Source organism: Molothrus aeneus, chromosome 9 (assembly GCF_037042795.1).
Source record: "Molothrus aeneus isolate 106 chromosome 9, BPBGC_Maene_1.0, whole genome shotgun sequence".
Lineage (NCBI taxonomy): Eukaryota > Metazoa > Chordata > Aves > Passeriformes > Icteridae > Molothrus > Molothrus aeneus.
Window position 1 is genome coordinate 9665014 of NC_089654.1, and position 27790 is coordinate 9692803.

General features: G+C 37.9%; 1 protein-coding gene across 1 annotated transcript in view; it reads left to right on the top strand.

The window, feature by feature from the left end:
- The first annotated feature begins 6871 nt into the window (after positions 1 to 6871).
- Positions 6872 to 27790, top strand: part of TESK2 (testis associated actin remodelling kinase 2) — a 68560-nt gene continuing 47641 nt past the window's right edge. The window contains exons 1-2 of the mRNA XM_066555531.1: positions 6872 to 7158; positions 24123 to 24244. Coding sequence (XP_066411628.1) covers positions 6940 to 7158; positions 24123 to 24244 — 341 coding nt within the window. The 5' untranslated portion in view covers positions 6872 to 6939. The remainder of the gene's footprint in view (positions 7159 to 24122; positions 24245 to 27790) is intronic.

The following is a 27790-nucleotide window of genomic DNA, read 5'->3' on the forward strand; positions in this document are numbered from 1 at the left end:
AGGCAGTGGAATTTGCAACCTAAGATAAGAATTTTATGAGAAACTCTGACGTGCCCTGTGGACTAGTCATAAACCTTTCCATTTAGTCATCATCCTTGGAAATTATTGTTGCATGCCAATAAAAATGTCATTTTCTGATTCTTGCAGTGTTCAGCTGTAGACATGGCTGAGTAATTCCATTGTCCGTTTTGGTTTGTGTAAAACTTTCATGCAGAAAGTAGCTTAAACTGAGGGTGAAGTGTGTTCCCTGTACCTGGTGGCAAGTGTGTGCTCTCCTGTGTTTTTTGCTTTGATTTGTTTTGTGGCTTTTCATTAGGATGAACAGCTGGCAGCTGGGACCAAGCACAAATTAGGGCCTACAGAGCAAGCTTTGCTTCAGGTCTTCATATTTTTTGACTGTGGAAGGACAGAGTTAGTTCACGAGAGCTGCTCTGGTGGCACAGGCCTCCTGTAACTTAGTTATACCCTCTGATTCCAGATATTTGCTTTTACCATTGTAATCCTTTATGCAAATGGTTTCACAGACTCATGAAAGAAGTGCAAGGTTGAAGGAGGGGTCTGTTGCTTTGGTGTCTGCTGCAGAAAAGAATGAAGCTTGTGGTTCACTTGCATCATAGGTTCCCTTTCTGTATTTTTCCTGTAGCAGACAGCCACGAATTTGCACAATGGCAGAGCTCTTTGCTGTGTCCTTGCAGTGTGGCATCTTGCAAACTGGCACAAAAATAAGAGCTCTGATAGGTAAGATCAAAAAAAGGTCAGTCCTCATAATTTTTTCTTAGAGCTCTTTTTCTGCTTATTAGTTCCCTAACATATTCATTTGGAGCTGTGTGTTCTTCAGTAAGTCCATCTAATAATCAGCAACTGTATCACACTGGCTCCATCTGTTGTCTGTTGCCAAGTCTTCTTTCTGACTTAGATTGTAAGCTTCTTTTCATATGATCCTGTCACTTTTTGTTAAGTTGAACACATTGCTGTGTGGCTAAACCACTTTCTGGTGTGATTGTCCTGTTGGTTGCACTGGAGAAATGTAACAGCTTTTGCAGCCAGCAGTGGAGCTGCTTGAAATAACTTTGCTTTTGATGGCTGACCTTGTACACTCCAGGTCCATGGCTCTCATAGTATGAGTTATGTGTTTTCCATTGTACAGGAGCTTCACACTGGTTTGTAAATACCATCAGACATCAGTGTCTGCAGCACCTTAAGAACAATGGGTTTGAGAAGCCCTGTTCTCACTTCAGAAAGTCATGAATTAGTGAAGGCCATGTTACTATTCCGTTTGTGCAGCTGCTGCTGCAGTAAACAGGGTACTCGGTGTTTCACGGTGAGGTGCAGCCAGTAACACAGCCTTGTGCTTAGTAAGGGTAGCCTACAGAATGTCTTCAGTATTTGTAGAGATGATACTTTAACCTGGAAAATACAAATATTGGCTGCCTTGTGTGGGGTGCATAAATATCAGATTGTGTCCAAGAGATGTCAGTCAGGTATGAAATTCAGCCTGTTCACTTTGTCTTCATCCCTCTTTCAGGCATTTGTGTTCTCTTGCCTTTGCTGTTCTGGATTGTCTCACTGGCTGCATTGAAACAACAAAAGTTGTTTCCAGTCTCATGTGAAACCCTCAGTGCTAACAGAGCTGTCACCTCATTGCAAACCCAGCAGAAAGGCGGGGGGGGTAATTCCTAGATTGAGATGTTACAATACCTGTTGGTATTAGAAGGCTTTGATTCCCTTTCTTTTTATTAAGAGCTCAGCAAATGTCAGCCTGCTGACACCTGGAAGGCATGAGCAGCTTCTCAGTGTCTCTGCTGGGCTCTGTTTTGTTAAGCAAACATAATGTATTAAAATTATCCATTTGAAGCAGCAGCTGTGTCTTGTACATGATCTACTTGAGTGCTTATTTAACTCCAGTGATGCTCTGTACCCAGGCTGGAGCCTGTCTGCACTGTGTGTGCAGTGAAACCTGTGACTGAAACCAGGCTAGGACAGGAATGGATTGTTGCGAGCTCCTTAGTAGAGCTTCAGTTTTGTATTGTAATTGGACCCTAGAAAATGCTGGTAATTATTCTGTGGGCATAAGGATCAAGTAGTTTTCTGTTTGTTTGAGTTTTTAATATTCTCCCTCAGTTATATTTGCCTTCTAAATATGTGCTAGAAATTATGCCTATGCCTGCTGAAAATATTTTTAAACCTACAACCTTGGCCCTGAATCCTGAGCTCTGCAGTAATAGCTGGTCTCTCTCTTACTCATTTCAAACTTGGCTACAGTCACAAAATAAATGAACTGTTTGTTTCAGCTTAGCCTCTCGTGGAGGTTTGTTTGCATTATAAAACCATGATGCAGTTCAGCAGACTTCCAGTTTCTGGAGTGGTGCAGTAGGGCTAATGCAGGTCTCTTCTGAGGAATGTCAGTTCTAGTTTGCAGGAAGCTTATGCTTTGACAGTACCGGCTAGAACTGGGAATAATCCTGTACAGGGGAGATGAAATGAAAGCAGAATGTCATGTAAGTGAAAACAGAAAGTATTGGGATTTTCATGTTCAAATGCACTGTTGTAACTAAGACTATAAATTGAAGCTAAAGACTTGTTCCATAAAGTAGTCAAAAAGACTTCAGGTTCAGGATGATCTGGGCCAAACATAACCCAAGCTCTGGTATTTGTAGCTACCTCATCTGTAAATATTTGGTATTGTCTTCCTCTCAAGGACAAGAAGCTAAGTTATGGACAAACCAAGGAACTTTCCTCTGTTAGGGGAGCAGGTGACAGCAGCTGAGAACAAAATTATTGAGTGCCTGGTTCTTTTTACCTGTTGAGTTTAAATTCTTGGGTTTCATTTTTAAGCATTTTTTCCTTGTTTTTATTTTTTTTTTCCTCCAGGCTAAGGATCTCAGTCAATTCAGTCTTTGGAAAAGTTCATTCTTTATGTTTCTTTGAAGCCCTTCTGAAATTTGCACAGTACTACAGTGAAGTCTGCTTCCCCGTTGAGTTATTATTTTGTGGAGTGACACTTGCCAGCATCATTCCTTTAATTCCTTTATGTTTTTGTAGTGCTGGCTGTTGAAGCTTCATCAGACTACAAGTTTAAATAGTTAACTCTTGGCAAATGACTTTTTATCAAAGCTTTGGCATCTTGTTCTTCAGAAAACCTTTTCAAATTAATAACATGCTTCTGCCAGATTTATTGCTTTCCAGGCTGAATGCCTAGCGACGGTCTCTGTGTCTAAAAATGGTTGTTGTTATTAGGGCCATCTTTTAGGAAATTGTGAGTTTGATATTTAAGTGCAAATATGCACATATTTATAAAGATACTGGGGACAGAAAACCTCTTAGTAATGAGTTGAAATGTTTTTTGGGGGGATCTTGTTTTATACTCTGAGGTATAAAAGGGATACTGCTGAAGTTGAGGAGCCTTACCCATTTTTATATCTATGAAGTATAAAATGTTAATTACTGGCTAATTATGCCACCTGTTAGTTTGACACTGATGTTTAGGGTGTAACTTGATGTGCTCTTGTGGGGTTTCCATCTTTAAATAATTGCAGGCTCTCGCACTGGTTTTGAAAGGTAAATCTCTAATTAACCCAATTAATGCTGATAATAATTGTATTTATAGTAATTTCTATGATTAAACAATCAATGCATTCATTCAGCAAAGAAACTGATTTTAATATAATATTAATATGGATTTTTTTTCCTTCAAGGTGTGTTTTGATAAGCAAAGAAATTAAAATGTAGTAGGGCATGAAATGTTTTGAAATTGTGCTTTTTAGAAATGTGAGAAATGGCTGAATAAGGCAGATATGCATTTTGAGAGGTGAATTTCAGAATTACTTTGTTCTTGGCATTTTTCCTGAATAAGGGTCAGAAAAATTGTTCTGGAAGGAGAACATTTATTAGGAAATGTGTTTTCTAGTGTGTAGTGTCTTTTAACTGTCTGTTGAGCACAGCTTAAGAGATTTTAAGCTGAACCTTAATATGAAAAAAACCGCCCAACAACCTTTTAGATGGTTACAGGATTTACAGGATAGTCTTGGATTCTGTTCAGTGCCCTTTAATTAACCATACAAGGTAGTAAATTAAAGTACCTCAGACTGACTTGACAGTCAATTAAACCTTGGTTGATTTCATTGACAATGTGATCATTAGTGTAATTGGCCAAAATGACAGGAGGCCCACTTGGAATTGTGCCCACTTGAAATTTTCCTCTAATTCTGTATACGCAATCCTGGGCAAGATAATGGAGCTGTATCCTAATATTTTCCAAGGATTTCGTGTAGCTGTCTGGAAAGGTAAACTCTAGCAGGCAAAAATGAAGGAATGGGTTACTTGGGAATCCAGATGGCAAAACCTTTTGGGGTTTTCTTTTGTGTGAAGTACAGTGAATTGCTTCTCTCATTGTGGAATTTGTACAGAGTTTTGCAAAGTTCACCATGTGATTTCAATCAAAAGGATGTGTATATGTGTGAGGGAGATTTTTTTCCTTTATTAAATGAATGTAAAAACTGTGTTGAGGCCATCTTCTGTTAATGGTATCTGGATACTTAAGAGATTTAGGCTTTTCCTCTTGTTTAATACTTATCTAACTTGGTCTGTCTTCCTCTAGTTAAAACAACAGCAATCTTTCCTATGTTTTTTTCATTTTTTAGATCTTACTTTGCCTGAGAACTTCTAATCTTTAGTTGGGTTGCAGTGTAGATGTGTTTTCTCGCTGGATTTATTCTGGGGTTCTGCACTTTGTGTGGAGTGGTGATCCTGTGGTACCCTGTGGTACTGGGTTGTCAGGTTGTGCATTTCTGGGGGCAAATGCTTGCCTCCTTCCATGGAAAGTGTCTGGTGCATGTGGGTGCTACTCTGATGGAAATAAGTTGTAAAAAATTGTTCCTTGAATTACAGTAGGTTTTCTGGTCAGTCTTCAAAGATAGCATCTTCTGATCCAAAAAATTAATTGTTAATACCATGGTTTCCTCTGTCTGTTCTCCTTCCATAAGACAGTTCTTTCTTTATCTCTGTGAAAAGTAACCAAAATATAGCTTGTCCTTTTCAGATCAAAAGGAATTATTTAAGTGGGCCTTGGAAGCTCCCAGGCATCTTGTCTGTAGCTGAGGAGATTCTCTGGGCTATTTTTCTCAGGCTTTATCTTCCTGTGGTGCTTCTGTGCCTTTTCCAGTCCCTCAAGGCTCCTGAGTCAAGAATACGAGATCACAAACTGGATCCTGATCTGCTGTGTGCCAGTTGGCCACTGTAATCTGAAAAGGGCAGTAAGGTTAGGCATATGGGAGTCTGCATACAAAATTCTGTAGGGAATCCATGGTGTGGGATTTGATAGAGATTAAATGTTCATATTTGTGCCTTGGTAAGAGTCCCTTATACCCACTGACATCCATTTAGAGAGGTGTTAAGATGTTTGAAATAAACACCCTTCTTTTTTGGAGTGGACAACCTCAAATTAATTCCAGACAGTTCAGCAGAGCTTATTTCTGTAAGCAGGGGAGGACTGTGTGTTTGCCTGATGTGTTGGCACAGCCCATCTCTAAAAGATACACTGCATGCAAAACATGGGTATAGCAGCACTGCTCTGTTTTCAGAGGACAGCTGCTGTGCCTCTGTTTCTGAGATGCTTTTCAAATGCACTCTATTGTTCAGGTTCTGTACATCTTTGTAAATAGAAGTGTAATTGCCTGCTCTGTGGTTATTTTGCCCACCTTTTAAAAATTATTTTATTGTTTCCTTCTCTTCCCTCTGGTTTTTCATTCACCCTTGGGGAAAAAAAAGTATCCTCTTTGTGACTGCTCACTTTGTTCAGGCTTTGTAGGTGTCACCAAATTGCTGTAAATGAACAGTGAAGTTTGGAGTAGATGAATAACATCCTAAGTCTAAGATTTAAAGAAAAAAAATTAAAATACCTGTATTTTATAATTAAAATTTTAAAATCCCAGTATTAAAATACCTGTCAAGTTTGCCAGTCCAAGCTGAATTTGATGGGCTCCAGAGTCATCCTGATTACTTCATCATCCTCTTAAAAAGAGAAAAATTTATTAGTCCCCCTCCTTTTCCCCCCCTTTTCTCCTACTTGGCAAATGTAGCTTGTTTCCTGTGTTTTCAGTTGAACTGAAATTAATATAGCTTTAAAAAATATCTTTGTGAGGAAAATTTGTCTGGCAGATTGTTATAAGAATACTTTGAAGCAGGATTGTTGGTTTTTTTATTAATTTGGGGGCTAGGTGTTCAGTGGGTATAACTTTGTGTTCCTACCAGGTAAGGAATTGATCTTGGAACTCATAGCTCATAAATGGAAGCTTTAAAAACAAGTTTTTGATGCTTCAAGTGAATAACTTTCCTTATGCCGATTGAAAATATTTAAAAATTTTTTATACTTGGAGATCCCTTGTTCACTCCTGAAAGTGAAATAGTTTCTTGCTGTAGCAGTAGATTGGTCACCAGCTACAACTGAAGTAGAATAAAATGTTAGATTTTATGGGTTTCTTCGGCTCCTTTGCTTGCTGTAGCAACCAGAATTTAAGTTAAAAAAAGAAAGGGTTGGGGAAAGGGAATGAAAGTTGTTTGTTACCAGTTAAGTTTTGAGTTCCAAGCCTATTTGTCTCAGAATAGCCAGAGCATAGGGTATTTCCATGAATCTAAAGGGAAAGTTCATTAGCTTGCTGTCTTTACTCTTGATATTGTGTGATGGTTTGTTTTATTTCTTTGGTTTTTATGCCCCTGCTTGGATATCTTCATTCTGTTCTTACTCTCTTAAATGGGTGTAAGCTTTGTTGAAGTCCTATCAAACTTATTGGATACCTCCACAATAACAGTAATCTCGATTTTTTTTTTTTTTTTTTTTTTTTTTTTTTTTTGTATTGTAGAATCCAACAAGAGTAGAGAAGACAGCACATTACCTAAGATGTGAGAAGTCCTCCCATAGTGAAATAAAATCTTGTTTTCAAAATGGACCGAAGTAAGCGGAATTCAATAGCAGGATTTCCACCACGCTTGGAGCGCGCTGAAGACTTTGATAGCAGCACTGGAGAAGGGACTGCATCCCAGCTAGGAAGAGTTTGTACCTCTTCATACAGAGCCCTGATAAGTGCCTTTTCCAGACTTACTCGTCTTGATGATTTCACATGTGAGAAAATTGGCTCTGGTTTCTTCTCTGAGGTGTTCAAGGTGTGTGTTTAGTTTTTTTTCCTCTCACTGTTGGTTGCTTCATGTTTGATGATGAGAATGTACAAGACTGTCAGGCAAAGTACTTTCCACTGAAGTCAAATGATAGTCCTTGTATTTGCTTCACTCAAAATGGGTGAGTGATGAAGAACTTTCAGGCTCCAAATATTTCTTCAATCACTCTTACATCTGGTTTTTTGTCACTTATAATTTATTTGAGGAATTGCAGAGCTTTTTGTGAGAAAGAGAAAAAGCTAATAATAATTGCTTTATTTTTTGACCTCAGCCATGTATTTTTGCATTCATGTAGTGTTAAACACTGCTGGCTGTTGATTCTCCCATATGTAAGTGTAAATGTCTTTAATTTAGCTGATTTCTTGTATGTGTGGGATAGTACACATTCCTTTGGTAGTCTTTGCCTCACAACACATAGATGCATGTGTTAAGGAGTTCCATACATGGTTGCTGAATTTGGAACCACAGATTTTATTGCACTGAAATTACAATACAATTAACTGCTCTTCTCTGTTTCCTTTGCTTTTTATGCCACACTTCTAGCTCCAATAATCAGAGATTGGTTTGAAGTAAATAATATTAATGAGAAAATCTGATGTTGTCAGTGGCTTGTTGCTATGAATGTGGGACATGGAAAAGACCTTTTTAAAGCAATTTGACAAATGCCATTTTATAGTGCTGGTAGTGTTTCTGCTGCTCTGACTGTTCTGGTAAGGTTTATTGTAGAGGAACAGGACATGGAGTTGTCTTTCAGGCATTGAAAAAATAGTCTATTTCCTTGTTCTAGTTCCTGACTTTGCATGGAGTTACCCTCCACACAGTTTTCTGGCATTTCACTGAAATGGAAACAATCTTACAGTATATTATGTCCATTCCATGACAATTAATCTGTTTTTCTTTATTGAAGTTAAACCAAAAAACTTTTTATCCAGTTTTATTGCTGTAAATAGATACGCATTAGAAAATGGAAATTATTTTGATATTGCTTTAATACCCAAAGGTATTGAGATCTCCAGGTATGTATTTCCTCTTGTGTAAAGGCAAGTCACTCCATGGAAGTTTTTCTGTTTAGCTAGATATATGAAATTTTAGTTTTTACTAATACGAGTTTTTAATTCTTTTAAATGGCTAGACATGAAGAACTTTATTCAGGATGTGTAGGAGACTTGGTGTAGGACATTTCTTTATAAAGCCAGCTTTTGTAACAGTTGAAAACAAGGGTTTGTTTGGTGTTTTTTGGTTGGTTGGTTTTTGTCTTATTTCCCTGTTTGGAAAACTTTCTATAATGCATTTTTGCAACTGGTTTTGTGTGGAGACATTTTCTAATGTTAAATGCTTTAAAGTTCTGTATGTTACTGGAATTCATCATTACAGTTTCTGTGGTGAAGCTGCTGTGCCATATATAAAGGTACCAATAGGCTTGGGTCATATCTAAATAACTAGGAAATAACAGACCTCAATTACTTGTGAGAATTTCAGAATTTGGGTGGAGGGAAAAAGGTAGCTAAAAGTAAAGATGAATTTCCAGTATTCATAGTAATTGATTATTTTGAGAATTTGTTGATTGAGAGAAATTCCTGATAACCAGTTTATTTTTATGTACATAAGCAAGTCCTCTAATTCTTTAAAAACCTTCCCCTGCTATTCTCCTTTGCTGTGAGCTAAAGTAGACATCCCAAGGAGTTGGGTCGAGTTGGTGGCATTACTGTGTGTGGGAGCTGTGGTGGTAGTCTGAGTATCTGGTGTCTGTTTTCACAGAAACAACCACAGTCCCCCTGCAGGCAGAGACTGAGTGATAAACTCTTTTCTTTTGCATCAGTTTCAACCAGAGCTCTGCAGTTCTGGCATGAAGGGATGAGGATGCTTTACAACTTTATCACAGATGCAGTTCCAAACTCATTTAAGCAGGTTTCTGTTTTGCTGCTTTATCAGCCTGACCACCTCTGTCATTAATCCTGCTGTGCTGATGATCAGATTTCATGTGAGAACCTTGATGTGCCTCATGGCTTGACACAGTTAAATTTCAGTCTGATCTTCAGGCTCACAGATAAATGATTGAAGTTGAGAAAAATCCAGGGTAGTTCTAAACTTACTGTGTAAGTCATTTTACAAGAGCAATGAAGCCTTCCCTTTAAATGATCAAAGGTGTCTCAAAACCCACCACATCTCCAGAGCTTTTTCAATCATGTATTTGCCTATTGTTTTGTATCATACATTGGGCTCACTCAAGCGATTTAGCAAAGAATGCTTGGACTATTTTAAGGGTTTGAGATTTTTGTTTTGCTATGTAGCTGACAATTTTTTTTCAGTGATATCTTCCTCTCTATCCTTTTCTGTGGAAACTTCTTTTAAAATATAGTCTATTGTGGTGGTTAGAAGTTGCCTTCTCTTAACTTGCAAATAAGAGTATGTTACAGCACAGATATGTGTGTTAATGGTGATATATGCTATGAATGATCTTTTAACATTTCTAGTGCACCTTTATTCACAAACATATTAAAATCTGTGGTTTATTCAGAGTATTAAACTAGTGTTTTGATTTTGTTAGCCATGACTATAACACTTTGAATTCATGTTTAACTGAATACCAGGTGTTATGGAAACTAGTTTAGAAAAACTGAACTTTGCCAAAATATCAGCAATCTAGTTTGAAGCAGCTGACTGACTAGTGCCTGTTCTTAGTTTCAATGGCAAATGCAGCACCCTGAGGTTTTCTTTTAAGATCAAGCTGGGCAGAGACTGTTTGTATAAATAAACAGCCATGATCCCAAACCCTCAAACTGTTGGGAAAACCAGCTGATGAAGCTGTAAGGAATTGTGGGGGAATCCAAGCATTATACTGAATTGAAGTATTGTATTAGGAGATAGTTACTATTAATTATAAAATGTGTGTTTGGAACAGCAGTCAGACTAAAATCCAGGATGATCTTCTATTCACATGTACCTTCAGGTTCAGTACTAAGTATCCAAGTTGCTGTGAATTTCCTTCAGATGTTTTTTGTCTCTGCATTCTGTAGCTGAACTTTTGTGAGAGACTGGAAATACTTGTGACATTTCAGTGTTTAAAATTGACTTTTTGCAGTTTATTATTTGTGTACACATAAAACAGGAGTCATTGATCCAATATAGATTTGTACAAGGTCAGGTATAAATACAAAGAGAAGGCATCATACTTTTGGATGTCTTAACAAGATGGGTGGTGGGTGCAAAAAGATCAGTATCCTCAAGGTGTTTGTGCTGTATGTGCTTATACTGTGAGGCCTCCTGTTTGAATACCCTGGAGTGATGGTCCCAAATTCATTAATTAGTTGTTAGTCTTTATTTGTGTGGTCAAATTAATGTTCTCTGACTTTCGAAAGCGCTGACTGATCAGGAAAGGTGTGCCTGTCCAAATACGTACCTTGTACCTGAGGCTGGGATCCTGTTTCTAGTATTTATTTAATGTCTTCAGGGTGTTTAGAGATAAGCAGCATCCAACTGTCTAATGTGAAAGGGGAAACGAGGCTGGAGTTGTGCTCACAGGTACTGAGAAGAACACATATATAATTCTTTTTCTCAAGTACTTGTAATGCACTTAGGATAAAACTGGTAATTCTGTCACCTCTAAACATACAAATAATAAATGATACTAGATAGTGTATCATTTATGATATTGTGTGTCATGGGCATATTGTCATAGTGGTGGGCTTGATCTCTGGAACGTCTTGTTCTAGGCTGTGGGAGGTTTAAGAGATATTACTGATCTGGCTTTCCCAAAGTGACTCAATGGAAAGGTTTTTTTTTTTTTGTACTTTATGACTTCGTTACCATTCAGATTAACATTTCTCTCTGTGTTTGTCTGTGATTTTGCAGGCCTTGAGGAGTCAAGTGCAGAAATGTTTAATGTCATTTTCTTCTGTTGCCTCTGACCTAGGTTTGACAGGGCTTAACTAGAATAACAGTGCAGAGTAGGAACAGAACAGTGGAGTAAGTGAGGGATTAAGTCATGAGATTTCAGACCCAAAAGTTGTGAGAGGTCTCCTGACAAAAAAAAAAAAAAAAAAAAAATCTCTCTTGGTGGGCATGAATATCTGTATCATGTTATACTTTGCCTATAATGTCTTATAGTTGAACTCTGTGTCTAAAAATAAAGGCATTATGAACTTCTCAAACAGTTAAGGCTTGGAAGAGTTACTGGATCATCTGCATACACTGCCACATCACCTGAGGTCTTTGAATTTTATCAGTAACTGGAACTTTGTCTGGAGCATATATTGACACCACATACAGCACAGGTATACCTCCCTTGCTGGTTTTTAAATTCAGTTCTGAATTGGAGGTCTCAAAGACAATACCATGCCCTGGTCTTCTCAACAATAGCATGTAAAAACCATCCTCCAGCTTTGTGTCACACTCTTATAATGCACATCACTTGTTGCTATCATGGCACATTAGTACCTTATGTTTGATGGGTGTGGACTTCCTGTTCTGTAGCCTTCAGTCCTTGTTTGCAATGAAGGTTTGCATTTGGGTATGTTGATTTTTGCTCAGATAGATTTAAGATATGAAGTGGCCTTCACTAGTTAGTGAAATAACACGAACAGGGTAATGGTCCGAATGTAAAAGTTTCAGATTTTTCCTAAGTGGCAGCTGGAAGTGGCAGCTTCCATCAGGAGGAAGGCAATGCAGAACATTGAGGTACAGGAGACCTCGTTTGGTTCTTGAGGAGACTCCCCTGTCTTACCCTGCTTTGTCATGTCCAAGTTATCTTCAGCTGGCCCTGGCCAGTCTGTAACACATTGTAGTCAGTTTTGGCATGGAGTCTGATGCCTTACAGAAGTCTATGTATATTGCTATTGCAAAACATGTATATATTTTGCTTAATCAATCTTATTACCTAAATTGAAAATTAATGTAAATCTAGGCAGGGATGTTATGAGAATTACTACAGTATCCTTAGCTAAGCCAGGCATAAGTATTTCTGCTCCCGGCAGCTACTTTTGGCTTGTCCTTTAAACTTCCATCATAAAAGATTCTACAGCCTCCTTTGGTGTATCCAGGCTATAATTTATTATTTTTAAATGATCCTTTTATAGATGGAACCTCCCAGTTTGAGTTGTTTCTACAGCTGGTCCTTCCTATTTGCTTATTGACTCTACTAGCAACTCATTACTGACAGAGGTTTCCATTTTCCTGTGGCATTTAGTCAGAAGAGTAACGTCTGTGAGTGTGTGGAAGGAGGGAAGCAGATATTTGAGTAGTTATAAAAATGAGCATGCAAGGAAGGGAATGCCAATTCATATTAAAAGGAGAATATTACTACAAACAGGACATGGAAAAAGTACAGGAAAAAAGGAAAGGGGGACATGCTGCTTGGTTTTCAGCCCACGCTCAGCACAATCCCACTGCACAAGGTGTTGGAAAGTGTCAGAGTTTGCAGACAACATTTTCCTGGACTGGAATCTTTATTAACTTGTATTTTATCAGATAAACAGGCACTGCAATATTTGAACTGTCAAAAGTGTTTTAAATCTAAATGTGAGTCTGTGCATTATTGCTGGTCTTTGCAGGATGGCCCTTCAGCTGCTTGAGCTGGAAGGGGAGAAGCTCCTGGAAAAGAGATGGTACAAATTTATTGAGGAATTGAGATAGCATCAGGAAGAGTTGCTTTCCATCATCGATAAATGTTTTCCTCATACCGTCTCTATCTACAGTGATTGTCGCTTTGTCTTAAGGAACAAAGTAGCAACACTGTCAATTTAGAAATTTGAAACACAACAAAACCATCTTTCTGCATAACCTGTAGATTTTCTGGTATTCAGGTTAAAAGTTCTCAGAGAGCAACATTGATAATGTAAAATTTCATTGGAAATCTCAAAATCTTTCTCATGCTTTTTCTTTGTCCTTATGGCTTCAGTTTCAAAGTTCTCTCAAAGTTTGTCATGTATTGTTTTGAACATTTGGTGAAAGGTTTGTACTGGGAAAGGATCTTTTTTGCCTCTGGAATTAGCAGCCTGATCAGAGGCCTAAGTGTAAGTGTCTGAACACTTAAGTGTTTTTCAAAAACTTTGTAAAACATTAGAGGTGAGATCACACAGTATCCATGATATTTGTGATACTATTTGATAGGCTTAAAAGATACTTCATTTTAATTATTCTATTAAGTACTAACTTTCAAGTTTTAGACTTTAAATACTTTTTCAGCATTGGATATTTGACTTTAGAAAAGTTGGAGAACACAAATTGTTAACTTGGTGTTAACACATGAGGACAAAAAAACAGTAAAACTTGGTTTAATAACTAGAGAAGTGATTCAGTGTGTGACTTTAGTCTTAATGTGTTTGCTGTATAAAAGTTGTCATTACAGTACATAAACAGACTTACAATAAGGAAATAGTTATTTGAAGGTGTTCTTCAGTGTAATGACAAAGGCATAATAAAGCCCAATGGCTAAAAGCTGTAATAAGAATTGTACTTATTTTAAAAAAAGCATCTATGGGATGTGCCTTACTAACCAAAAATTTTCTCTTTCCTGTTGCTTTATTAGTGATATTTGTGGCCATCTTTATTATTTTTTTAGAATGTTCTTGATTAAGTTCGGTAAAGTGTATAATACCACCAAATTTGGAAAGTCATGGTCTAGACAATAGGAATTTTTTTCAACTGATGTGTGGTTTTTTTCCTTCTTGAAACTTTTGTAGCCGTATCAAGTGAAATGAGATACTTCAAGGTCTACTTATGACAAATAGTGGCAGAAGCCATCTTTTTAGGGTGGAAAAGGAATAGGGAATGAGTAAGTGGATTATCCTACATTTTGGTTTTGCAGATACAGTATTTGATCTTTTAGGCATGGGGAATATGCTCTGTAACTGAAAAGTGACCCCCATTTGACCAAGGCCTGTCTTCCCTCACTCAGGTGTAGAGCCATTGTTCTTGTCCCTGCCCTTCCTGTGTGATACAATGCCAGTCAGAAAAACAGACAGCAACTCTTCTTGTCCATCTATACCTTTTGGCCTATTTTTTTTATAGGATTGAATTTTAAGCTGAAAATCTTTTCCTTTTGGCTAGTGAGGGAAACTCACCTTGCTCAAGGTGACAGAAGTAAGGTATTGGAGGCTAAAGGTCTCTCCTGTGAAGTTATGGTGCTGAAACAAGCTACTAATTGTTTGGGAATACAGTCACTGTATTATGTAATCTGGCCAAGGAGGGTGGAATAACCCTGAAACTTCAAACTCTGGGGTTTTATTAGAGAGGTGATTCTGATCTGTTTCTTTCTATTCTGGTTCTTGTCAGGAGTAGGAAGCAGCACCATTGTGGAACTGAGGCATAAATGCAGAACTCTTTGTGAGTTTGATTTTTCTCACACTGATGTGAGAAAACCAAACTCACATCAGTTTGATCAATCAATCAAACTTTGGAGCTCTTCTTCCAACTGCTAAGATGATTTGTATGGTAACCACTTAACCAGACAGTTGTCTTCCTCTTGCTAATGTTTTTTTTTGCTATTGAGGTGCCAAGCTGCTGTCATCCTAGTCCTTGTCACTTAATTAGCAAATGCTTTTACAGGGCATAGGCTACAGGAGGAAGTAGTAATAAATAGGCTGTGCTCCAACAGATCATTAATATAGAAATTAAAAACCTCATCTGTGTTGTTAGTCTTTATGGATTGCACCATCGGGGTAAAATACTCACTTCCTCCCCACTTAGCAATTCTGAATTTTAATGACATTTGCATATATCGAAGTGTAGAGCACTCTTACTTTTAGCAGAATTAAAAATGCTTTGAAATACAAGGTATAATGGAGGGTTAACTCATATTTGCTATCAGAAACAAGTTCTGGTTTTTATTAATTTATTTTCTGGGTAGAAGTCTTAAGATATGCATGTTATAATCATCTTAAAACATCAGCTGATGAAACACTGGGATTGAAGGAGAACCTGGCTGCAGATTTAATGAAAGCCTTGTCTTTAGTAGTGTTGTTGAAATATTTTAAGAAAATTTCCAAAACTATACTTCCATAATGCTTCTTCCTACAGTCCTGCTTGGCATCACTACAGTCAAGTCTAGAACTCTAATGAGTAACACAAATTAAAACAGGGTGAAACAGTTCTTACACTATGTTTCACTTTCTCTGATTGTGTCAGACAGCTTTTCTGTTGAAGAAAGAAATATTTAGAAAATGATAGAACTACCCTGAAATGAACAATTTGTTTGAAGACTAAAAAGGCAGAATAAAAATCACTGAAACAAACTTGATGGTAAAGAATTTTCTGTCAGAAAAAAAAAAGTAACATAGTTTAATTTAAAATTGTCTATTTGAAATGGATTTTTTACCTGCTTGAAAACCTGGCCTCTCCTCAGCCTTGCTGAAGAGCTGATACATGGAATGTCCAAGGTAAGTCTTTGTTGTCCTCACAAATAGAAAGAGTGCTCACAAATTCTGTCAACAGTAAGAAAGACACTGATACTGTAACAAGTACCCTGCAATAGGAGATAACCCCCATTTGGATTTATGTTTAGTACAGTGACTGCTGTAGTTCAGAGTCCTTTGGGCCTTTGATTTCCTCCTGTCGGACAAGTGCCAATCTGGGTATCATTGTGCAGTTTTCCCAGGGCAAAACAGGTGGCAAGATTCCCTTGGCACTGAAATGTTTGTGTGCTTTTTTGTCTTGTTTTCCATAATAATTTCTCAAGCACAGTTAAATGAGATCTGTTTAGTTTTCTCTTCTGGATGGAGATGTGCTGGGTTGGCAGCTCTGGGATTTTCTGTGTTTTGCCAGCTGGCAAACATGCACATTTGTGTAAGCTCATTCATAGCTGATACTGAGAGACAGGTGCTGATTTACTGTTCTTCAAATAACTGTGCTGGCATGTGTCCAGTGTTAACATGACTGCGCCTAGAGAACAAGAGTGCATCACTTAAAAGCTTTGTGAGACACCTCTGAGGCACCTCTCTGGACTCTTATTTACTGGGACTGGCACCAGGGACAGTTAAATATATTTCAGTGGTGGATTTCATTACCTGTGCCTGGGGAGTGTCTGTGATGTTAATGCATACAAATGCATATGTGTTAGTGCCTAATAGGAAGTGTAAAAATGAGAACTGCAAATTACTATTGGTGGGACTAACAAAATAGAGATGCTTACAGTCAGATCCATAGGCAATGCTTCTCCTTAGCTCCTTAGCAGCCTCTGGAAGTGAACTATTGGAACTTCTTCCCAATAGATGCTGAGGCCCTATCGAAACTATAGGAACAGCTTCTCCCGTCCAGTCCATGTGCTTCCTGTGTCTGGGAGTTGCCACAGCTGCTGTCCCTCACTGAGACTGGCACTGCCTGGGGTGCTCTGGGGTGGCTGCAGGGCCCTTTGCACTGGCAGCAGCTCTGCAAGGTGGGGGCCCTCTGTTTGATGGTCTGGTGGCATTAGGGATTGAGGAGAGGACAGAGCTCTGAAACATCGGCTGGAGTGATCGATACCGAGACAGCATTGCTTTGTTAACTAATCCGGAGCTGACAGTGTGTCTCACACTGACTCACTGCTGCTGCTTTGTAACATTCACATCAGCTGCCTGCAGTTAAGTCCTGCAAATCCAATTCCTGTGCTTCCTAGCCTTTACAGGCCATGAGGAGGCATAAGAAACTGCATGGCATATTTAATTAGCTGCTTGTGTAAGAACCTAACTCTCAAGAAGAGCGGTTTCATGAAGGCTTAAATAACAAGAAATGACTTAGAATTTTTGGTTTTGGCTGTAACCTGAAAATTATTGACTGTATCAATTTATAAAAGCTGAAGTATCTTCAAGTAAGCAAAATGTGGCTTCTTCCTGCTTCCTGCTCTCTTTTTATTTGTGGTTCTAAGTGCTGTGATTATAATAGCAATAGTATATCAGTGGGCTCTGTTCTGAAAGGTGAGACAGACTTCCTTACTTTTGCATGGTAATGTTTATTTGAAAGATTTATAAAGGAGATCTAAGGAAACTATTTCTGTCCCAAACAGAACTTTCAAGGCTCCCATAGAGTTTTGAAAAGAAATTCCACAAATGTGTTTGAATACCAATGATGAGATTATTGGTGTGTGGGGGGGACAACTGTGTGCTCACTGCCAAACTGTTCATACACTGTAAAAGTTAGGAGATACATAATCTGCAGATGATTTTGAAGAAATCAATACTTTGGACTGAGTTTTCCTGACACAGAAATTGTAAGTATCGTTATCTTTTATACAGGATAAACCCATAGTAACATGGGAAATATTTAACCGTAAGTATTAAAAATTAAATGGGAAAATAGGAACAGAGATATGATATCTGATTATGTATTATCCTTGGATGTTACAGCAGTCATTTGCAGATGTCAGTCTTCCAGTTTTCTGGCAGGTAGATAATATCACCTCAATTTTATAGACCAGTGAGGTAACAAAAGAAAGGGAGTAGCATGCTCAGGGCTGCTCAGTGAGCTGAGGATAGCTAACATTGAAAATTGAGAATAAGCTCTCAGTTATGAACTTTAAACTCATTATTTCTTTTTCTTTCCTGACTATAATATTACTCAGGTATAAAGTACATGGCTGAGCTGTTTACTGAGGCTGTGGTAAAGCAGTGCTCATCCAGTGTCCATGTTCCATGTCCTAGATTGCAGAGGAAAGTTTATATGGTTACATTCTGCTGAACTGGCTACAAAATCAGTCAACTTCTTCACCCTGGGCTGTGCCTGTTTATTTCTCATCTCAAACTGTGGAACAATAGTCCTCTGATGAATTTGTGCTTTCTCTCAAAATAAGACTGTAGTCTCTTTTTGCCTTTATGGCTTGATTGAGATCAAGTTAATGGCAGAGGCAGAGATATGTGCACAGATTCCTATCAATAAATGGTTTGTTTAAAATAAAAGGGTGCTCTATTATGGGCCCTGGTTCTAGATTACAGTGGGCAATGAAGAAAAACAAAATACAAAAGAAAAATTTAGGGTTTTTTGGCACACAAGTGGATTTACAAAGTATCAATGGTACTGCTGTATTACTGATTAGAAATTCACTTTAGTTTGGAAAAAAAAGGATAATTTGACCGTAGATGTGGAATATTCTCTAGTAATTGAATATATTTCTTTGCTGAATTGGTGGTGCTAGAAGTTACTAAAGTTATCAAATTAGGACCTTTGTTTGACTAATACTGAGCTTTTGTACTAAAGGGAAAATGGTAAAGTCTCCAGCTTTTTCTATGTATTTCTCTCAACTCTTTTTAGCATTAGAAATTAGTAGAATCACAATTACTGCCAGACTTTTGAAAGCTTTTGGGGTTTATTTTGTGCCTAGTTTCTGTAGATCTTCTGAACCTGTGCTAAAGCTCTTGTAACACATGCTGACTGGTTTTGCTTGGCAAAGTTTTGTTACATTTGGCATGTCTCTCTTCTTGCTGCAAGAAGTTGTAGTATAGTGACATTCTGTATTACTGCTCTGAAAACAGCCACAACCCATCTGAATTATCTGGCATCAACACTGCAGCTTACTATTATCTGAACTGGGGTATTTCTTTCAGCTTCTATTTGTCATTGCAAATTTTCCTAGTGATATGAAATTTTTGATTTGATACAGGCATCACTGCTATGAGAATGTGTATCTGACAGTGGGTACATTTTAATGTTAAGGAAAACATTTCAGATTACAGTCTTAGAAGCACTATGATCTGAGCTGAAGAGCAGGTTTATCTTTGCTGAAGGGAGCTTTTTCAATCAACCATAGAGTTAAGGCATTCTTCTTACACATTCGTCCTCGAGGCGTGAATATGCATCCCTGTAAGTGTGATGACTTGGTGGCTTGACTGTGAGACTTGGATAAAATACAGCTGACCCTATGTTTTTAAAAAATATTTCTTCTGCTGTCACAGCAAGGAAGTAGTCTGTGTTTGAGAGAAGTTTTGCATCAGAGCCAAATTGCTGGTCTGCTTTCCTGTGAAAGACTTTTTTCCTGTCATTTGCTAGGCACTCTTATGATGAAGCCTTTTCTCTCTAACAGTGATTACTGCTTCATCTCACGTGCCTCACAAGCTTTATTGTTAACCCAGTCAATCAAAATTAAACTGTGTAAAATATTTAGTGCAAATGGCCTAGAATGGTAGCTAAGGGAATGTCTTCATCTCTTGTCATCAAAGAGAAAATATTTGTAAATCAAACGAAGACAGAGAAGCAAATGCAAGGAAGGTGAAATATTTGGACCAGAGGGGACTGCTTTAAAAATGGTGTTTTGGATACATGGCAGCAAAGGTGAAGGTGAAATGGCCGGATGAAGACCAAGATGTGTAAAAGAATGAACAAAAAATTGGTGTGTGCTAGAGCAGCAACATGATTTTATGGAGTAGGCTGTATAAGTAAAGATCTGTAAATGTAATTAAGCAGTGAGGCTGGATGCCAGAAGGAGGGGAAGGTAAGGAAAAACTGGAAAGCAGTTAAATGTTAAGTTTTGGAAGAGAACTGTGACAAAATACTTCCAGCTATATAATGATGATTTGGAAAATAATGAAAAACTAGGAGCACAGCTGAAAGCTGTGTTGGCAGATTTACAATATCAGTATTAGGAAATGTTCTTCAGATGTTTATTCCAGGGCCACCTGGAAAGGTACAGTGAATACAGATCAAAAAGGCTTTGTGAAAGATGAAATCAGGCTAGATTTCAGCTATTGCTTAAAAATACCTCCCCTTCAGTCCAGCAGAAAGTGGAAGTAATATGAATGTTTGGATTTTCAGAGAACTCTGACAGGCATATATGATGTAATAGATAAATAATAATCTAAATTAAACATAATTTTTTTTAACAATAAAGAGCCTTACAGCTAAGCAGCAAGCTGAACATTAAACCCCCCAATTTTTGCATGACAATCCTCATGAACTTTATATAGTGACTACTTTTTTGGAATGTGAGCCCTGCTGAATCACTATTATGAGATTTCCTTAAAATGCATCACTATTTCTTTACCTGTATCTGTGACTTCCTCTACTTCCCTGAATAAAGGGGTAAGGATCAGAACATGGTCTGATGTGAGCAGAGCCACACAGGTAACCATAGCCAGGTCAATGTCCAAAGTGCTTTGATCCTAGGAGAATCAGAGTGCAAAGGGACAGTTTTACTGCCTGTCAGCAATAAAACAGGGAGGCAATAGCTGGTTACTGTGACCTTGGAGATGGAGTCACACACATAGGTAAGCAGACTGAGAAGCTGGAAGTGTGAGCAAAGCAGCTGTAGTATTGTCAGAATGTTTCTAAGCAGAGAGCCGTGATCCAGACATTGCTGAAAGGTTATTTGGTCTGATATGCAAGGAGCCATAATTAATAATAGTGTCAACAGCTTTGAAAGCTTCACAGCAGCCTGCAAGTTGCATCAGTGAGGGGTTTGAATTGCATGAGTGAATCCCTGTTTATGTTGAGTATACAGGCGTATGCCTGAGGCAAACTGCCTTGTAAACAAATGTTAAATTGGATGAGCAGTATTGCCAAAATATTTACTAATTTTCCTTCTGGAGTCAGGTGGTTGAAGCATGACTTCCATGCTTTTATGGCACAGAGGTGGCCTGAAAGGAGAAGAAGGATTAAAACTGAATAGTTTGCAGGGCTTTGGCAAGGCATGCCAGGAGAGACACAAATTTTGTCTAGGGTATGACTGATGGGTAAGTAGGCATGGAGGGCAGAGCTGACAGCTCCTTCCATGTTGATAATTCAGTTTGACTGAGACCTTAAAGACAGAACCTGTCAGATCCTTGTTGTCCTTGCCATAGAAATGCTATTTGCCAGTTGTGCTTCAGAGGAGAGAACATGGTTAGTCTTAGGTGTATTCCTGGTGATTAGCATTGTGCTCCATAATTTATAAACTGATAGTTGATTTTATTCATAATATTGAGTGTTGTCCTCTTGAGAAAGATGCCCCCTCACCTCCAGTTCTGCTTCTTCCTCCTTGCTTAAAGGATAACTAATGAGAGGAAGAGTCCCTTTTTCCCCTCTCTCCCTTGGTTTGATTAGGAATTTTGCTGTCCTGTCAGATCTTGTAGAAATACATCCTCCAATATCAGAAGAATATACAGAACTTAAAATTGCTGGTGTTACTTTCCTCTGTCCTTTAAGTGAAACAAAACATGGTGCTATGTTGGGTACTGTTTAGAGACCAGATAATTGGACAGACTCTGCTGCTCTGTGTGTAAGAAACTCGAGAAATTTCCAAGCATGGGAAATATGATTTTCTAAAACAAACAAAAGAAAAGCCTACTGACCCTGCCACCAAACCTTGTTCAGTCTGTCAAGATAGGAAAGACTGCAGGATAGCCTAAAAGAGAGGATGAAAAGTTTTGTCTTTGCAAAAGTAGCTCAATTTTCTCTGGATGTGCACTTAGTGCTGTGGACAGTCAGACCTTTGATAAGCACTTGTTGACCACTTCTTGTTGCATATCAGACCTGAATATCCAAGAAGCATGCAGGATGCAGTGACCCAAAAAGTTACCCACCTTCTTTTCTGAGGTTTCCTTAGCTTAAGAAAAGCAGTCTGAACAAGGAACAAGGTCCTGTGATAAATTCTACTTTTACTTCAGAGTTGAGACAAAAGAGCAGGAAATTTTGGCATGAAACTGAATGAATTATAGAAATGGGCAAGAAATTAAGAGGTAGCTGGCAGAGTTAATGAGAAGGCAAATACTGTTTAAGACCACATTCCATCTGAGTTCCTGATCACCTTCTACCTGTATTCATTCCTTTTTGGCAGACTTTGAAGCTTCTGTGTTGGTGGAAAGCTAATTTCTGTTGAGAGCATCTCTGACTGTAGGAATTAAGTTACTTCAAATTCTTTCCCTGAAAACCCCAAATTACTCCACCACAGCACCCAAGATTCCTAACCTTTGTCTCGGAGGAAGTGTGTTGATTTAGCTGCTGCTGTGTATAGGTTCAAAACATCGTCCTTTTTTCTTTATTTAAATTTACATTGTTGAAGTTTTCTAAGTCTATGAAAACATTTAAACTTTTCCCCCCAACCCAAGGTATTACTTCTAGTAAAACTAAGGTATAACTAAAATATGTTTTAAAAGGCTCTGCGTAGACATTGACCTGTCCAACTTAGTTTATTCATTCAAATTGGCTGGGTAAAATTAAAAGTTAATGAAAGTACACAACTGACACAAGAAACCTAGCAAGTAACAATAAACCTCATCAACTTAACATGCAATCATCCTGCTTAAAACCAATAAGCATGCCAAACAGGCAAGACAGGTTGTGTTGAGAATGATTCTAGATTATCTTGTTGTAATGCATTAAAGCTGTAGTTTGACCAGTTTTATTTTAAAACCAATATTACCACAGAAAGGAGGAGTGCCATGCTTGTGAACTTGCTGTTGGTTTCTACTCAGTGCTGGTTTCTATATCCTTTTCCACCCCCTTTCCCTGATCCTTCTTGCTCTGGGATTACTGGGTGACTGTAGGTGAGGCATTTGAGGAGCTCATGTACATAAGCAGGGAGGAAGCAGGAGGAAAAGCAGCTGAGGGCTTTTTTTCTACTCAGTGCCTCGATGTTGTTTACCACACTCACCTGGGATGTTTCCAGTGCTACCCTATACCTGAAACTAGGACGGCAAGAGGCAACTTAGAAGTGTTAAACCAGACACACACCTGAAACATGACACCCTTTCCTCCCTGTACATCCCCATGCTGAATTCTTGGGCTTTGTGTCTAGATGACAATGTTTCAGCTAAACATGCCCCTTCTTCTTGCACATAGTGGTGTGCAAATAAAACTTGAAAATAGGTATCACTTGCTGCCTCAGAACTGCCAGGGAGGGAGCCTTACTTTCAAAACCCATACCCCATTTCCTTCTTGCATCTGCTTATCATGGATTCAGTTTTTCTTTCTGTAATTAACATATCATAGCTAAAGGAGCCTTTTACTGGAATAATTCCAGTCTTCTGGAATAAAAGCAGACAGACTGCTGTTGTTTAAAATGTAGGTAGTTTGTATGTACCTAAGTCATAATGTTGATTTCAGTTTTAAATTAGAAAGCTGATGCGTCTTAAATTCCTGTAACACAGACTTTCCTAAGCTAATCTCCATAACATGAAGGAATTTGCCATGGGGGTAATTCAGTGTTTGGAGAAATACATGATTTCTATTTATGAGCTGCAGGTACTGATGTAGGAAGAAAATGGTAACGTAATTTCCATGAATACTACCAGTATGTGTGTGGGAATGCCCAACTGCAAGGAAATTCAAAGGCTTGGCAAGCCTTTCACTATTGTGACAGCTCCTTTCTAATAGTAGCACACATCTACATAACACTTGACAGATGGGCTGGTTTGAGTACCAAGTTAGAAATGGCCACAGCCCTGCATTTCTGCCTGGGGAGAGTCATGCTGAACAAGGTGCTGGTGCTGTGCAGTTGCCAGAGAAATCCTTTTTTTCCTGCTGATGCTGTACAGCCACTACTGACACCCTGGTGAGGTGATCTGTGCAGGAACCTCTCTGCTTTACAGCAGGGGTTGGCAGGAACGCTTTCAGTCCCCTGGATCATAGTCTATTTTCAGCAGTAAACACTGAGTATCTCCAAAATCTGCCTGTAGCTGTAAGCAACAGGTCCTTGTATAACACATTCTGTGAACAATGACAGCAACCACTGCAGGGGGAAAAAATGGGTATGAAAATAAGTTTCATAGGTCTTGGAGTGGGAAACTTTTTCTCTGTGTACAAGCAGATGGCTTCCTTCACTTGTTCTAAGGAGCTGATAGTTGGGGTTTTTTCAACTTCTCAAGCTTTCTGTCATCATGAGTTGCAAGAGAAGAGCAAAATGCCGTTTCACATTTGCATAGTATGCTTTTAGGAAGTAATCTCTGTGATAAAGACTGCAGAAATTGGTGTATGGATCACTTTTGTCATGAAGGATCTCTACATTGCACTACAACAATACTGGTTCTTCAGTCTTTCATTTCATATCCTTACCATTTTTTGCTTCTGTCCAATAGGTAAGGCACAGAACTTCAGACCAGGTAATGGCTTTGAAGATGAACACACTGAACAGCAACAGAGCAAACATGCTGAAAGAGGTTCAACTTATGAATAGACTCTCACATCCGAACATCTTAAGGTACACTGGCTTTTTTCTGAATCATCTAGAGATAGGTTGTCTTTAGTAGGGCTCTCCTCTTTCCAATTTTTATTTAGTTATTTTTTGTTGTAGGTTTATCTGTTCTGAATGTGTTAGGATCAATGGCTAATTTAATAGATGAATGGGAGGAAGAAGAAAAGACTTAAGAGAAAAAAACCCAAACATGGATTTTGCTATCTGGAGTTTACCAGTAATGAGTAACTTATGTCAGACAAAAACAAGTGCTCACATTTCAAATTTCTAATGAATCAATAAAGTGATATGAAGAGTGAAATTTGACTTCTTTTTGTGAATTTAAGCTATTGAAAATTTAACACTATTCAACTAACTTATGGTTACTAATCTTAAAATTAAAGAATGCAAAATGTCATAGCTGTTCCCTAGTATTAGGTCTGCTTCCTAGTTTTTGGGATTTTCTTATTGCAGTGTTGCAAGGTGGGATAAGAAGGACTGAAGAAAAGAAGCTAGAGTTGAACTAATCTAATTTATATGCTTCTGGAAGGAAAAGGGTAGTTCTTGCTTTGCAATAGATTACTGCATGCAAATCCAAGATGTTCCAAGGTGTATCTTGTTATTCCCTAAACCATTTTAGTCTTGCTTTCTCTTCTATGGTGATGTGACAAGCAATTAACATAATTGGCTGAAGCCATAACATGATGAAATTTGAAGATGTGATGATAGTGCACCAAATGATCAGTTCTCCTAAGCTGCTCTTGCACACCTGGGATCCATTTCTGATCTCAGTTCTTTCTGAAAAGTTTTGGAGACACAGTGAACTCTGTTACTAAATTTCCTTTTCTTCACCATTCTGTTACATAGTACAGACATAATACTGATTCCTAAAATCCTTTATAACTGATTTTTCTGATCCTTGAAATCCTATCTCAGTCTTCATCAACTGATTTGTATCAATATTATCCTGTGTGTTTCCTTCAGTATTTATGAGGACACAAATGTCAGAAGCATGTGAAATATCTGTAAGGAGCATCCCATTGCTTCATGTGTTTTCTAGTATTCTTTTTCTTAAAACCTCAAAAACTTGTGAATTTAAAGAATTCTTATTCATTGTAAACTGTGTTGGTTTTATCATAATATATTTATTCAAGTGTTGTAGTGATCTATCCCTAAATGCAATTCCTAGTCTGTTTTCTCTGCTCCAAGGTGAAGTGCATTCCAAGCAACTCCTCCTTCTGTCTGTTTGTTGTTGTTCTTATTTTTTTTAAATTTAAATTATATAATTGATCTGGTTATTTAGATTTCAGGATCATTAATTGTGTCTTATATTTATTCCCCACATTTTCCCTTGATTTCCATTTTTCTGAATCCTTTGATAAACAGCATATGACCTGGGACTGATAAAGCTGCTTTTCTAATAAGGTTTGTGGAAAGAGTAACTTTCCAAAGTAAAATTGGCATTGTCAGAATCATCAGCTCAGTACACTTAATCAGTTTCTTTATCAACTTTGTGTGGTTGGTAAATCTTATTAAAAAAAAAATCTAGCTCTACAGCTCTGTTCAAAATCAATAATTTAATTTGGGTTGGGATGAGGGAAAGTAGGAAGGGGATATATTGACAGGCCAAAATCATTCAGTTATCCCTAAATATAACCCTGCCCCCTCTTGAATGGGATTACAGAGGTGTTGCTGAGAATAAAAATATTGTGCTCAGTCCTGAGTAACTCCTGAAATTTAGGTGTCTTGTGAAGTAAAAGAGATCATATTTGTGATGTACTGGTCCCCTCTGGCCTTAGAGCCTATGAATAATTTGAAATCAGCAGTGTTACACAGATGGTCCTGAAGGAAGAACAATAATGTATTGATTTATGTATGAAGCAGAAAAGGAATTTCATTTGTTCTTCCAGTTATTATCCAGGACTGGCAGAGAAATCTTTTTCTTTTTGTGCTCAAGTAAGCAGGTATGAGTGAATGCATCAGAAATAAATTACTTAAATAGAAACGGTCTATCTTTGCACAGGTTGTTTAGAAGAATAAACTGCATTTGATTTATGAATTGCTTGATTTGAGGCTTCTTCAAAAAAAGCAGGCTCTGGTAAAATACTGCCTTTTTCTTATCTGTTAGGTAAGTCCCCTTGCTACAGGGAGCAGAGTTATTCCTACAGGAAATCCAAATGAGAAAACAGTATTTAGTTTGAGTTGGTTTTTTACTGAATTATAATACACAATAAAAACTACTACTTTTCTGTGTAGGACATAACTTGATGGTCTTATATATTAGTTATGTGTCATTTAAGTTTTTGTCTAAGTTTTACTGCAGTGTTTTCAATTTCTTTATGTCTGGGAGAAGATTTTGCCCCTCTTAAATGTTACCCTGCCTATGTGTCTGTATATACCTGTATATAAACAAACACATGCAAGCCTCTCTGTTTAGATTTCATAAATGTGTAAATCGTTAGTGCTTCTGCTAGTCTTGTGAAACAGCTGTTTCCCACTTTGGAAACACATAAAAATAATTAATGCTAATTTGCACTTAAAGTGGTGAGAGGTTGTGTTGCTTGTTTGACAACATTGTGCTGTCAGATAAGAGCAGCTGAGTTGTATTGCTGAGAGGTTTTTAGGAAAATGTTCTAGAGTGACCTGTTCCCACTGAAACATTTTCTGGGATTATTTTTGGAAATTTTAAGATTGTATTAGTATTTAAAGGGAACATCCTCTTCAAAGAAGTTCTAATATATAACTTTTTTCCTGGGGCTATGAGCTATCTCAGTTCGCTGTTAAATATTTTCTTCATCTAATTTCTTTCCTTTGAAGTTCTTCTGTGTTACTGAGTAAGGTGTTTTGTCACTAGCATCAAGTTCACTTTCTATTGATTAGCCACTGGATCTCCTCCACATGCCTTGAAGGTGTCCTCTGATTTTTATGTAATTCATCTCTGAGCTTCTTCATCTCCTCTGAACTCTGGGGCTACCTACTGTTAACTTCCACTGTAAACAAGTTTCTTTCCTTCCTGTTGCTAGCCAGTATGGATAGTAATGGGTTCTTAGGCTGAAACATTGAGATCACATTGTGGTTAATTGAACCAGGTGAGGGCTGCAAGGTGCTCTGCCATCAAATGGCTTGTAGAATTATGGAACTGGATAAATACTGGCTTTACAGCCTCCACAATCTGCTCTCAAACCCTCTCAACATGTGTAGGATAGCAAGTTAATGTTTTAGAAAGTGAATGTCAGATTCAGCAATGAGGCATTTATTTTAGTACACTAAAACCTTCCTTAAGCTGGGAGTGTGTTTTTGAACATCCTGATGAGTAATACCTCAGATTTGTTACTGAATCAGTGTTTTTGTCCAAGAGCTCTTCTGTAGTTTATATACTTAAGTGTTATGGAAAGAAGAGGTTCTTCTTCCTTGGAATGCATTTTGTAACCCAGGATCATCATTATCCTTTGGGTAATTAAAAAACCCATCCCTTTGCCTGTGCTCTAAAATATGTAGGAGCTTTTTACAAGCTGTCAATTCCCATGTGCCCACAGTTAGCTTCAAGATGTTAATGTGAAGATTTTGGTACTT